At 30.7% G+C, this 15,023-nt stretch overlaps 1 protein-coding gene across 1 annotated transcript in view; it reads right to left on the bottom strand.

Moving 5' to 3' along the window:
• LOC123694974 (probable 2-oxoglutarate dehydrogenase E1 component DHKTD1 homolog, mitochondrial) overlaps positions 1 to 13,280 on the bottom strand; it is a 35,895-nt gene extending 22,615 nt beyond the window's left edge. The window contains exons 1-9 of the mRNA XM_045640623.1: positions 13,025 to 13,280; positions 11,630 to 11,756; positions 7,797 to 7,962; positions 7,132 to 7,348; positions 5,564 to 5,725; positions 4,274 to 4,347; positions 2,318 to 2,431; positions 1,879 to 1,992; positions 1,334 to 1,441 (exon numbers count right to left, since the gene is read on the bottom strand). Of these exons, the coding sequence (XP_045496579.1) occupies positions 1,334 to 1,441; positions 1,879 to 1,992; positions 2,318 to 2,431; positions 4,274 to 4,347; positions 5,564 to 5,725; positions 7,132 to 7,348; positions 7,797 to 7,962; positions 11,630 to 11,756; positions 13,025 to 13,151 (1,209 nt within the window). The 5' untranslated portion in view covers positions 13,152 to 13,280. The remainder of the gene's footprint in view (positions 1 to 1,333; positions 1,442 to 1,878; positions 1,993 to 2,317; positions 2,432 to 4,273; positions 4,348 to 5,563; positions 5,726 to 7,131; positions 7,349 to 7,796; positions 7,963 to 11,629; positions 11,757 to 13,024) is intronic.
• Between the last annotated feature and the right edge of the window lie 1,743 nt (positions 13,281 to 15,023).

The raw sequence follows: 15,023 nt of genomic DNA, 5'->3' as shown, positions 1-15,023 counted from the left end.
CTTGATCACTATGACCTATATCTATAAAGTGGAAATAAAGTATGCTAATAATGTCTTTTTATCATAGCTACTTTTGCATGACTGTATAGTTGATATTGTGAATGTTTGTTGTTGAAATTGATATCTAAATATGTGGAAACAAAATGCTATATTTTACCAGGCAGCCAGAAAACTAATGCCATTTTCGTTAGTAAGAATCCGAAAACAATTTCTCAATACTCGGTTGCTACGAAAGTCTAGCAATTTAACCTAGGTTTTATTTATTGGAAGAAACCTTATTAGTTATTATTGTTTTGTAGTTTGGCTTTATCACGTTTTATGATATTTTGTCGATAAAATTTCTTGGCTAAAGATCATTTAAGGGCATAAACAGAAAGTAAATTGAGATATAAAGTAGGTACTAGCTTTTCTAGCGTACTTTCGTATTTATAATATTAAGTAGGGAAGCCAGGATAGTAAGAATGTAACATAATAGGGATGAAAAAATAGCTTTAAACTCGAAGTTATTAAAGGAAAAGTTATAACAGGATAGCCAGAAAATTATGCCTCATAATCATTGACCTGAAATCCCGAAAGAACCCAGCTGCGACAATTTTCTACGCAATCTCTTGTTAATGGGATTAAAAGAGTAATGATCCCAATTAACGTGATGAAGTTTATGCTACATTTATTTTGTTAGCGTTTCTTGAAAATTGAATAAATTATAAGTTATTGGGAATAAAGCACTGGATTTTTCGGTAAAAAGGTATTTCAAATGAATTTCCTTATGAATACAAAAGTTTATAGTCTTATTTTTAAAAGATTTAACTTTGAGTGACTCTGTTGGTAATAATAGAACTATTCTAAATAAATAAATAAGAAAAACTACGCCGGTAGTAAAGTTTGATATCAATCCTACAAATATAAATGCGACAGTTTGCAAGGATGGATGGATGTTTGTTACTCTTTCACGCAAACACTACTGAACCGACTACAATAAAATTTATTTAGTAGGTAGCTGAAGACCCAGAATAAGACACAGGCTAAAAACTTGAAAAATCAAATTCACTTTGTATCTAAAATTCAATATTAACTTTATACCATTGAAATAAAAATGTGTGCGTGTACTAGTGTACCTACACACGTAAGAAGTGAAACTTCTTGATGAATTTATTTTTCAAAAAAAAATTACTATATGCAACTTTCGACGACAGAAATACGTCGAATCACGCGTGGTAGGGATAAAAAAAAGATGGCGCGTAACGGAAAAATGTCACGCGTAACGAAAAAATGTTACACAAATTTTTTTTCCAACCCCGATAAAGAAGTTTCACTTCAATAAAATAATACATACCTCAGGATAATCACCATTAACATGTATGACTGGTACAGAGATGGCTTTTGCCAAATCCGTCACATATCTACTGGAGCGGCCGCGGTTTGCGGGCAGAGTGAAGCCAAGCTATATGGGAAAAGTTTGATTTTAATTAAATTGGCTAGAGGCAAAAAGAGTTCAAATTGATGAAATTTATTTTTTTGGTCAATCGACAAATAAATATTTTAATGACTATATTGGTGAAAATACAGTATAGGAGAATAAAGACAGGCCATCATGAGAATTTAATTAAGTTATAAAAAACATTAAATAAAAGAAATTGATGTCGAGCTGCTGATAAAAAATTGATTCTCCGTGCGCTCGAATCGCCTATTTTGGGTCTCATTTCACCTTAAAGAATAAGATCATCTACTATCTAGTAAATGATCTTATTTACAGATGTAAATCATTATGGTAGTGATCTCTAAATATTATGCTCATTCCAGTATTCGAAAGGTAATCTAAAATTTCTAACACTTTTAGTGTTCTATTTATTTTCATAGACATCTTATTAATAATATTACCTGATTATTAACAACAACGTGTACAGAACCTCCCACATTGTAGTGCGGAACTTGAGACATCATCAACATTTCTTGGTTTATTCCTTGACCGGCGAAGGCTGCGTCTCCGTGAATCTAATAATTGCTTTGGTTTACTTGTGGAATAATATCTATGTTAATAAATATTAATTCCTCTCTGCATTTCACAATTAATGGAAAAAGTGATTGTTGAAGACGACGGGATTCTATAGATATTAAATCTGCCTCAGATCTTGATTTTGCATCTATTTATTCAAATATTATTAAAGAAATAGCTATTGGAAACTCAGATTAACCTACTTTATTAAATAAACTTTATTGAAATGAAGAATAAATGAGAAATTAGTACAAAAATTAAACCGATAATAAATTGCAGTTTCCTTCATTATCGTTTATTATTCAGAAAAATAGTTACACTTACTTGAACGTTCATAACTTTGTCGCCAAATCTTGATGAATTGTCCGCAGAATATCCACCTTCCCGTAATTTGAGTTGCTTGGATCGTGCTTTTCCCATAGATACAGGATTTGCTGCCTAATAAAATATAGACATACAACATGTAGGTAAAATAAGAAATTTTTACAAAAAAGAACAAACTAAGTGAAGAATTTGTCTCATCATGTAATACAAGAATCGCGACCTATAAACATTGCAAGGAAAGTGCTTTACATCATTTATTGCCTATTTGAGTTCACAAGGTGCATGATAATAAAGAGGCAGTTATTCGCAAAAATGTTCGAACTTTCTTTGAATTGTGATTTAATTGCCAAATAAATCTATGTATCTATTCCTAATGATTGTCTACTGAACTCCGAACGTATTATCGGAGAATTTTTCATCCGGCTTCTCAAATCTTGTCACAATAAGAAAATAACTTTAACTTCTGTTATAGAATTGTAAATTATAAATAATATATAAATATTCATTCATACTTTTGTTCAACAACATTCATAGCAGAAATTATTTATTTATATCTATTGAGATATGCTTTTATTGCGCTCTATTCGTATCATGGCGACATAAATATCAATGAAATACGACATATTGAAACGGTATGAAACCGAAGCGTCTGTGTGTTGACAATTGATTGAAAATCTGAAATTTCAATTAAAATGTCGTAAACATTGATACGTTGCAATTTTAGATTGAATTCCTTAATGGATATAATAGTGTGTTTAATTATTTATACGTGTTATACTGGTTGGTTAAGAGAAGAAGAGTGGAGCGTCCTACGAGAAATTACTGATTTAGTTACGAGCAAATAATGTACGTAGGACGCGTGACGGTTTTAGAGCCAATCTTGATTAACGAGAACTTTTATTTCATTTCTACTTTTGATTTGATATTCGTCAATCTTTGAAGGGAACACAGTAATAAGTTCTGAGGATTTCGTAATAACTGTCAAACTTTTGATTTAGGACTGCTATCGAAAAGATTCTTTTAGAATTATATGAGCCTTTTCTTCGGAAATGAATTGTCAATCAAGCCAAACAATAAACAAGTGTTTTGAAACATTCAGGTTAAGTAAATAATTTATAATAAAATAGAGTTTAGAGAGATCTTTCTGACAAATTGTATAAATTCAGGAATGGGGATTTGTCTAAGCAAATAAATTCTTCTAAATTCATTTCGATTTGATTACGATTCACTTTGCATATAAATTGACGGTTCAGGTAACCCGTCTTCGTAATCATGTTAGAATTTAGTTAAAATTTATCCATTTATTTACTTAAAATGGACTTTAAAATTAAATAATAATTAATAACTTTATTGTAGTGTTATTCAAATCTTTAGATGTTTGTTCACGTGAGTGTAATATTGATGCTTGATATATTTTTTATTTAAAAATCACTCGAATTAACGGGTAGGTATCTTAAATTATTGTTAGTGATTTAAAAATTAAATATTTACAGACCAATTATTACAGATTATAATATGGATGATATTGATTCTCAGATCGATAATTATTCATTTTATGTTTATATTTTATTTTAGAGATAACAATATTTAATTGCAATAGTAATTTTCCTTCGTCATAAGAAAAGACTGGGCGAACACAAAACACTGTATTAAACGGTTTAAGCAATTTTGGTGAAAGTTACAAGTCATTACTCCATTTTCACAATTAGGGCTTACAATTCAGGCCATTTGCGAAGTACTGCTAATGTTCTATTTGTTATATTATTATATGTTTGTTTTTGTTGGTTATATTGTTCTTTCGCCTATATTTAAGCGATTTTAGATAGGGAATAGATTAGGCAAAGATTTTTCTGTTTACCCGCATTCAGTGTAAAAACAATAATTAAATTAATAAGCTCTTCTTGTAATTAAGATTTTAAAGGAACAACAACAACAACAAATTTATACTAAACTTACTTCTAAATGTGATGGATTGTTGATCATCGAGAATCTCACTGTCTTTCCGTCAACATTTAAGTCCACTGATGTGCCTGTAATATAAATTAAAACTTTTATGTTTTGAGAATCAAAATTTAATAATTAAAATTGTTTGTTATAATAATATGTTATCTGCCTATTTATTTATTTTATAAAGAGAATTTAATTTATGTAATGAAAATCTACGCGTTTTCATTATTAAATTTGTACCTGATGAAATTCTCTTCACGGACATTTGATAAACTTTACTAATTAACCGACTTCAAAAAAAAGGAGGAGGTTATCAATTCGGCCGGTAAGTTTTTTTTTATGTATGTAACTACACCGATTACTCCGAGGCTTCTGAACCGATTTACGTGATTCTTTTTTGTTTGATGCGGGATGGTGTCGAATTGGTCCCATAAAAATATTATTCGGATAGGCCCAGTAGTTTTTATTTTATGAGCATTTTTGTCTATATTTGTAAATGTTGCAAGTGCAAGTTTGAAGTCGGTTGTTTTTAACGCAGTTATCACTTGTTTTGAATAAATTTGAAGTAATTCAAATCTTCTTTGTGATTCAAAGCCAACATAAAACAAGATTAAACATTCGATAAATTTCTTAGAAAACAATGATAAACAATTTCAACCTTTTCCAAAACAAATAACAAAGCTAAATAAACGAAGAATATTAATAAATAACACAAATATTTTGTATAATGTATATTATATCAATCGATATTATAATAAGGCCGGCTACTTACGAACCTGCAGCTGGGGCAATATTGGAATTGCACACTTAATTGGCTCCTTAATTGTAACGCATATAGGCAAGACCGCCTCCTTGGTACAGTGGTTGACGCGTGAGCGTAGAACTGAGGGGTCCTGGGTTCGATTCCCGGTGGAGACGAAGAAAAAAAATGTCTCGGTCTGGCAGGACGCAGAAGGCTGATCACCTACTTGTCCCTGAAGAAAATCGATCAGTGAAACAGATGTATGAATATTGAATAATGCATCTGCCCCTTACCCCACTAGGGGACACGGGACTTTACTTATAGGCAAGCAAGAAGTATGAACTCCTTCAACTAATCATGCAGGGCAAAGTGGCTCAGAAATCTTCGTCAATGGTTTGGGAAGAGCACTAAATCATTGTTCAGAATAGCGGTTTAGAGAACAGCTGACATTGCTCAGACCGCTTCCAATATTGCCCCTGCGCTAGGTACGTGATTAGCCGGCTAATAAGGAAACAATTAACAAATTATTAAATAATACCGTTTAAATAAATTCTTACTCAAATGTGTTGCAATATCACACGCAGCATTTGCGTCTTGAGGAAATTCTGGGTTGCCATTATATTTATGGAATATTTTCACAGGTGGAAATTTCAAGTTGCTCGTTAGAACATTTATTTTTCCCCTGTGAGCCATTGATAGGGTCACGTATTCTACACCGTCTGTAAGCAAAATGAAAAGGTGTTTGTAGTTGAATAATTATTAAGAAGTTTTTGATTGGTAGTGTTTCTTCAATTCGTTTGATAAGGTTTTGATTTGTGTTGGTGGTATATTGAAAATATATATAGTAAAGATGGAAAATAACGCTAGTTTATCATCAACTCAAATCTTATAATATAATATATGGATACGTGAGCACTTTTATTTTTTTCTATTTTCATTAAGGCCGACTTTTGTGGATAAAACAAACAAATTGATAAATCTTTCGACTCATCTATAAAATTACTATCTCTAATCGTTTCTTCCTGATCATCAAGGTTGACAAAATATGTTCAACGACTGCGCAAATATTTACGTTAGAATGTCTACTGGGTTAGCCAAGACATTAAGGCCTATCCTTAATTGGTCTGATTTTGTTTCGAGTAAACACGGACAGGACTCAATTAATTATATTGTAACATTTATCTTACACAACAGTTCGTATCACGAACAAATAAAATAAAGGTTGGGACGTTGTTAAACTGTGAAAATAGGCTTATGTGATTACAAGGATCTAGAATGTTACGGGAAAAATATTTTACTGAGAGAGGGTTGTGGTTAAGTTGTTTTTTTTATTATTTACTAGGTTTTCGCCCGCGGCTTCGCCCGCGCAGTCAAAGAAAAACCCGCATAGTTCCCGTTCCCGTGGGATTTCCGGGATTGCGTCATTTTCCATAAAAAGTAGCCTATGTCCTTTCTCGGGTATCAAAATATCTCCATACCAAATTTCATGAAAATTGGTTCAGTAGTTTAGGCGTGATTGAGTAACAGACAGACAGACAGAGTTACTTTCGCGTTTATAATATTAGTATGGATATATAGTATGTGAGCTTATGTTTCATGTATATTTATAACGTTAGTTCTACATTTATGTAAGTACATTATACTTGTCATCAAAATTAAGTGCTCGTAGTTTTATTATATTGAATATCGTTGTTATTAAATTGCTTAGTGGTAGTGTTTGGTGGTGTAGTTAGTAATCTTATATAAAGCTGTATTAAAAAATTATTTTTAATCAATTAAAACCAGAATAATTACTAAAGGACATTCCTACTTATAATTAAGAAACAAATTTCAACTGAGAAAAAGAGTTTAAACTTTTAACCTAATTTAGAATTCGATATTTCATGTGATGCGTAACAGCAAGAAGTATGAATTCCTTCAACTAATCATGCAGGGTAAAATGGCTCAGAAATCTTCGTCAATGATTTGGGAAGAGCACTAAATCATTGTTCAGAACAGCGGTTTCCAAAATTGAAACAGCCCTAATGATCGCCAACCTCCCAAAGGAGAAGGCACTTTAAGAAGAAGAAGAATTCGAAACGTTTCCCTAACACAGTATTTATAACCATTTAAAAAGTTCACTTACCACTAGCAGTTCGATTAATAAGCGTCGAGAAGAACGTCAAAAGAGACTCTGCTCCTTCACCACAATATCTCTTAACACTGGGATATTTGACTGATAGGAATTTATCCCAAGTTTGAGTTTCCAGTAGTTCCTTAAGAATTTCTAGACGTCGATCTTTATCTAGGCTATCTGAATTGCTTTCTATCCTTTGAGCAAACCATTCGCGTTCTGCATCTGACTGTTTAAAAATAGATAAAGATTAACTTAAGAAGTAGGTATAATAATAATGGAAGTCTTGGAAGTATTGTAGAGATTTGATCTAATATGTAAAATGTATTAGTATGCAATAAATTATTTGATTTAATTTGATTTGGAAATTTTGTTTGAATAGAATATGTCACGTTCAAATTAATAATGTCGTTAATTCTTGTATTTGGAATTGCCTTAAGAGATAAATAAATAAATAAATATTCCAGGACAATTTTCACACACGGCACGATCTGATCCCATACTAAGCTTTGAATTGCGTATTATATTCATAGACAAAATGTTTCTCTTTAATATTCTATGAATGAAGATTTTGATAATGTATAATCAAAACTTCCCTATTTTATTAATGAAACATACATTTACCAAAATTTTCTTCACTTTATTATAACACTATTTTAAATGTAAAAGGAACTTACTTCTAAATACGAAAACTCATATGAAATGGGTCCGCAATATATTTTTTCCAATTGTTCTATGAGATTTTTAGCTGGTTCCTTCCCATTGTGACCGTATAATAAACCCAGGTCTACATGGTCTTCTGAAGTGAGGCCGTGCCTTGATAAACTCAGTTCTTTTATGTCCCTGTAAGAATAAACATAGTATAAACATACATCTGAAATATATAAAAGCATTCATACTAGTACATAGGTATGTATAAAATAGAGACAAATAGAATGCACAAAGGACTTTGAAAGGAAATCAATATGAATCGAGGCATCAATTTCAAAATGCGTATATCTAGTTTTCGACATTCTACTGTGTTAGATTCTCTAGAAATATTGAAAAACCTACAAAATAATTGATCATTAATTACACTATTATTCAATAAAACCCCATTAATTTTTCATTGAAATTATTTTATTCAAATACATCAGTTATATTTAATCAACGTAATCCAATTTACGTTAAACTGATTAAAACTGAACCAAATCCACAATTTCAATTAACAGTTACATGTTATACCTAGTTGAGATTTTAATTTATTTTGTCTTCATTTAAAATGTTAAAGTCAATAAAATTAGAATACTTTATTTGAGGGTAATAAATACTATACTAATCCTTTATGTTTATTATTTTTTCACACAATACTAAACTTTTATTTTTATTGGTAGGGTTATCATAAAAAAAATAAAAAAAAATGATGATGATAATCTATAAATTAAAAATGATGTTATTATGATTTACTTTTTGTCGAATATTTTTAAACTACTATAGAATAGATCAGAAGAGTAATCTGACCAATCAAGACTCTATCATCCCTAGATAACTTGTGAAAAATATTATTCTCTTTTTATATTGTATATCTAGGTATGACCCTGAATTTGTCAGACAGCAGACAAAATGTAATTTCAGATTGGGATATCTCTAAGCGAAATTAAGTTTTACGTGTTTACCAAATTGGAAATTGCTTGTCGTTGATTTACCTACAGGTGATAATAAAGAAAATTTTATTTTTTTTTAAATAGAAAATAAAATTTTGGGAAGCTCTCACCGTGTTCCCAATTGTTTTATAAATCTGAAACTTTCAAATTTAGTAAAAAATTATACCTTTCAATATTTGTTCGATGTAGTAAACTACGTAAATCCTGCAATTATATCCATCTTTTTCATCTTGAAATGGATAAATTATGTTTTTAAAAGCCAATTATTCTCGCTCTCTCTGCGAAAAACAGCTAGGAATTTTTTTTAATTCGATGCATAAAATTCGATATCTTCTTTTATTTGGTCAGAGTCTAATAAGTAAATCCATTTCTCTTTTAATTGAACATAAACAAGTATCCAATGACAGTTCTGAACGTGGCACGGTAGAAATAAATGGGTTTTACCAGACCATTGTTTTTTCATATTTAGGTAAAAGTTTTTATCAAAATTATAAGCAGATTCTTTTTTAAATTTTAGAGCTATTTTCACATATGACATAAGCTGTTTTTGAATCTTCTGGTGAGTGTAAAATTAATATAGTTGAAGTCAATTGTAAAGTTCGAGAGCCATGATCTGTTGTACAAAGTATTGAAATCTTCTCCGTACAATTTCAAAATTGAATCGTCATTGAGGCTCTTGGTTAGAGCGATGGTATATTGACGAGGGCAGTTGGGACGATAATAGTAATCATTATTTTTTACTGTACCCTTATTCTAAAATATTAGGGCAGGCGCTTTCGATTTGGCGGTAACTTGTTTTAACCTTTTTCCTTCTAGGTGTGAAATTCTTGAAGCTTTTTCCCTCTTGTCATGATTCCATGCTTCTTCTGATTGCATGTTGTCCGGCTCATTTACAACACGTCGCTTCCGCAATGTATAAACTTTCGGTATCGGTAAATCCAATTGTTTATACCGAGTTGAAATTGCTTGCCACTGTTTATCAATGAAATGCAATTTTTTTTCAATTTTTACATTTTTAAAATGGTTCCCCACGGATGCATGCTTCTTATCTTTCCGTGCAGTAACAGTGAGTGACCAGAGAGGAATGAATGGAATTACTCGCATCATTGCATACTCGTTGAAGGTTTTGCAGAAGTAAGCATTATTTTTCAATTTATTTTCTTTGATCAAAAGCTCGAATTTTTTATAAATTTCATTTTTCACTAGTACACCATCTAAATAAAACGGACTTGCCTTGTATACCGGTTTTATGTTCTGATCTAATTTATGTATTTTATCAGGTTCAAGATCATTATCCTGATTAGATACATCATCCAATTCACAGTCAAGAATATCTTTGGGATCTACTTCATCATCGTCATCATCATAGGCGAGAATTTCTTTAGCATCGGGCAGATTAGAATATACGAACTGAAGAGAATAGAGCAGCTCTTGATTCTCTTTAGGATATAAAAATATCACAAATATTGACTGTAAACATTTCTTCAAAATTGTGTTGTCTTCTATGTGTACTAAGTTAGCCATTATTTCCAATATAAAAGCACTCAATGTTTTTTCTATATGTCTTTTTTGTAGTTGTCTTGATAACATCTTCATAAAATGTGGGTAACAAACGTGCACGGGAAGATGCTTGGGAGTTTCATTAGAAATAATTGCCTTCATTGACTTCATTCAAATAATCACGTACCGATAAGTTATTAAATTCTCGTAGAAATGCATTGATACTAGCCCAAGACCAATCAGTAGTTACATCCTTAAACGGTGGCCATTTTACGTTACCCTCAGTCCAAATTCCCTTAAAAAATCTTAAACAATTGCCAATTGAATCGGCAGTATGATTATTTGTGACCATTTCTAACATTGGATACAATTTATACCCAATATTAATGATCCCAGCATACTAATTTACTCTATTTAATTCAGGATAGGGTTTTCTAACAACGGATGCTGTGGCATCGAAATGGAGAGTGAGGTTAGGGTGATTTTGCAATAATGTTATTTGCTCAGGGAAAAAATGAAAAAATCATCGTAAATGGTAGAATATATTGTTTAATGTATGGATGTTTGAATTGACACTTGTTTAAACGTAAAAAAAAATCTGTACAGTCATCTTGATGTTGTACCTATGTCATTTTTGCTTGCGGCTTCACATACAGACTAATTTTTTTTTTATTTTACTCTTCTTTTTGCCTAATTATTATTATCAGTTGAATTGCCTTGCTCACATGTTTCTTTTTATTTAATTTAATAGATAAATAATAATTTGTGTCTGATATTCTCTGTTTCCAATAAAAAAATCAAAGGATATACAACAAATAAACAAGAATATATAAAATCCGAGATATATCATTTGTAGATTTACTAAAAATGACAGAGATCTAGATTTACTAGAAATACATGACATTTTTTTATTTTTATTTTTATTATTTTTAACTTTGATATCCAGCATCAAAATTTCAAAATAAGGATATCTTTATATCCAACTAACAAATAAAAAAAGAAAAAAATATCACCTTTAGATTTTTTAAAGACTAAAATATGACTACTTTTTTCCACTAAAAAATAATTTTACTGGTAGATCAGCATATTCCAAGCCGAAATGAAAAAACTAACTGATATCACCTTTTCAGAATCCAATAATAAACTAAATTTGAAAGTTTCAGATTAATGAAACATTATCATTTTTTATTAAAAAAAATTCTTTATTATCACCTGTAGGTAAATCAACGACAAGCAATTTCCAATTTGGTAACATGTAAAACTTAATTTCGCTTAGAGATATCCCAATCTGAAATTACATTATGTCTGCTGTCTGCCAAGTTCAGGGTCATCTATATCTTAAATATTTTATACTTTATCATATTTACCTATTTTCATTCTTATAATCGACATTATCAATAGTAGCTCTAAGATGACCATAGGTTCTGTATGCGTTCACCAGTTGTTGAGCGCGGCAGTTCTCATATCGTTTTGAGATAATTTCCTGTGGTATTTCTGTGAATAAATATGAATTTTAATTTTGTTACTAATATACGTCATGTGACAGTCGCAAGCTTGTCGTAAGATGTTTAAATAAATACGTCATATTAAATAGTAGTTGCGCTATCAATACAAGAAGAAATTGGAGTAATGTGTAGTTAAATAATAACAAGATATAGAGTGCACGCATTTCACAATGTTATTATCGTTTAACAAAATTATGACATAACTAGCTTCCGCCCGCGACTCCGTCCGCGCGGAAAAATTAAGAAAATTAAGATTTATTTTTTTCTACGTATTATTCCGGGATAAAAAGTATCCTATTTTATGCCCAGGATAATAAGGTATAATTATACTAAGTTTCATCGAAATCGAACCGTTGTTTTCACGTGATGCCTTCACATACAGACAGACAGACTGACAGACAGACGGACAAAAAAAATTTTAATCACATGTTTGGGTTTGGTATCGATCCAGTATCACGATACTCATATTATATATTATATCCCCTGCTATTTATATTTTCAATGTACAGAATTTACCGATTTATTATATTATGTATAGATGTTAAAATTTGAATGCTTTTAAATAAATATTATCTAAGTATAATATAAGAGATATCAGATATGTATATGCGAAACTTGTCGTTATGTGTGTCACGATTGTAAGATTTGGTGGCTTCTGGGGTTGATTTGAATATATGTAATGTAGGACAGGAATAACAAGCGATAGCGAAGTAATACGAGATATTCGTGAGAAAGTTAGATCCTTACTGTGATACATATATCTTTTACCGTGACCCTATTTCATAACGAATATTAATGTTATTGTGCAATGGTTGTAAGTAGAATTACTGATAACTTTTATATTTTATAGGTAAGAATTAAATTCATTTTAGTTAGTTACTTATAATGAAAAAAAAAAATATCTTTAATTTCTGAGACCAATACTGTTTCAATATCCCTTATGAATATTTACAAAAATATGTGAATACAAATAATGTATGTAAGCGAATGATATGATATAATCAGTAAGTAATAGTATAATTAATATGAGATAAAAAAAATATTGTAGTTAATCACGTGTTTGATAATAGATAACTAATTATCATTTTATTGAAGTCTTAATAAAGACCATTTCATGGCACATTTATTTTCTGAAATATTTGATTTAATCGTCAGGAAAACAATTGAATGCATAGACTTTCATATTCAATTCTATAAATTTGTTAGTATTGATAATGACGTATGTAAATCATTATAATTTACAAACAACGAGCATACCGCTGTCGTTCACCTCTGCCGGCCGATGCCCGAACACTCCCACTCCCGAATGGTACTTAACCCTTCGACACTGCGAGTCCCGCCATTTCACTACCTGTCTCACTCCCACTTTCATAAACACAATCATTTTCACTCACTTTTTCAAAACATTTCAAAAAGCACGTTTTAATTGAAATAACCCGGTTCAAGGTCGACTAAAAGTAGAAGTGCGCGGGAGCGCCTTACGCCGAGTTCGAATACGGACTGAGCGAGATAGCGATATAGATTACAGAATAAATATATAATATTGTTTTGTGTTCATCGACTTGTTCTTGTGTATGACTTATCAGCTGCTGTGATAGTATGACACAATAATCTTTACTGATTACGAAAATGTATTGAGGGGGGTAATTTTGAGATTCTAATGATTTTGTTGCAAATTCTACTCTCCTCTTTTTTGTTTTGTTTTTTATTTCGTGATTCATACGGTTTTTTTCTTTTTATTGATTTTTTTTGTCGTTTATCTGGTGGTGTCTTTATCAGGGGGCGGGGGGGCGGGGGGAATAATGAGAACATAGTAACAAAACGGCTGATAAGATATTACACTATGATATTACTTTATATTAAGTATGTAACATACAAATTCGCGAAGTACTTATTGAGTAAATAACACATATTTTAGATATGAAACAGATAAACGATAAAAACAATCTGTCATTTTTAAGCAAAAGGCATATGCATAAGCATAACATAACGTTACTTGCATAAAAATATATAGGTCAAAAAGTCTGCTATAAATGTTTAAAGAAAAATGAAGATAAGAATTTATCGCTTTGGACATAAAATATAACGTACCTAAGTGTTAAATTAAAATACGTACCTATGTTCAATTTACTATGCTTACCATAAATTATGTAAAGTTCAAATCATGAGAAACAGTATGTATGAAAATTATATATCTTTTTTGCCAATTTCATAAAAGTTCGAATCCTTGTTTTATTAAAAGTCTTATTTATCTACTATTACAATGCATTAGGTATAATGTATTTTTTCATGACAAAATTTCACAAATTACTGCATCATATCACGTTACAATTAATGCAGTTAGCATGTAACAAAGATAAAATCATTATATTAAGTAAAATACACAACTGGGTCATCCATTGTTATTTACTGCAAGACTAAAACACTTTCCTGTTCAATATTCTCATCACGTTTAGTGAGTAATTTATCAATAAGAGATTTGGGAGTTAATATATTTTATCACTTGAAAATATATATTTTATACATATTTGATACTTATTTCCGTTCAGAGTCCATTTTAAAAATTGTCAAAAATAAAGAGCTGATAAAATTTACTACAGATAAGTATTATACTAATAATTATCTAGATAAGCCCAGAAAAATAAGTAGGTACTCAATAAAATGAATAAAAATTTTCAGTACATTCCCGTGGTATTTTAGAAAGAAAATCCATACCAAAACTTTAAAAAATATTAGGTAGCGAAAAAAGGAGAATTCAATTTTAATTAAAAATATTTATATACTTTATGAAAAGAGGAGATTTCAAAGAAGTGAAACCTCCAGTTTAGATAACGATTTCCCAAATATATTTTCAGTACCTACCTACTTCAGGGCAAAATCTTATGAAGAGACAATGATAATAAAGACAACCCGGCTCGTTTATTTTTCTAAGTATGTATTGAGTATGGTTGTGCGAAAATCTCAATTGGGTGTGAAATTGTTTTTCCTCAGATATCTTTACTTTAGTATAAAAAAAAAATTGGTTGTCTGTAAAGTCGGTTTACTGACGATAGTTGAACGTGACCGATTGTGCTTCTTTGTCGCTCGTTCCACGCTCTCGCTCGCACTTCAAGCCTTACATGGAACGCCTCAGATGAGTCAGAGCGAGGTAACGCCGCATGAGTCATGTTTTTTCGTGCATGCAGCCGGCTTTATCGAATTATAAGACGTTGTCACGTCAAAATATATAGCTAGCAGACATACATATATATATTAC

The sequence above is a fragment of the Colias croceus genome, chromosome 10 (assembly GCF_905220415.1).
Source record: "Colias croceus chromosome 10, ilColCroc2.1".
Classification (NCBI taxonomy): Eukaryota; Metazoa; Arthropoda; class Insecta; order Lepidoptera; family Pieridae; genus Colias; species Colias croceus.
The sequence above is the reverse complement of the archived record's forward strand: the minus strand, read 5'-3'. Positions and strand labels throughout refer to the sequence as shown.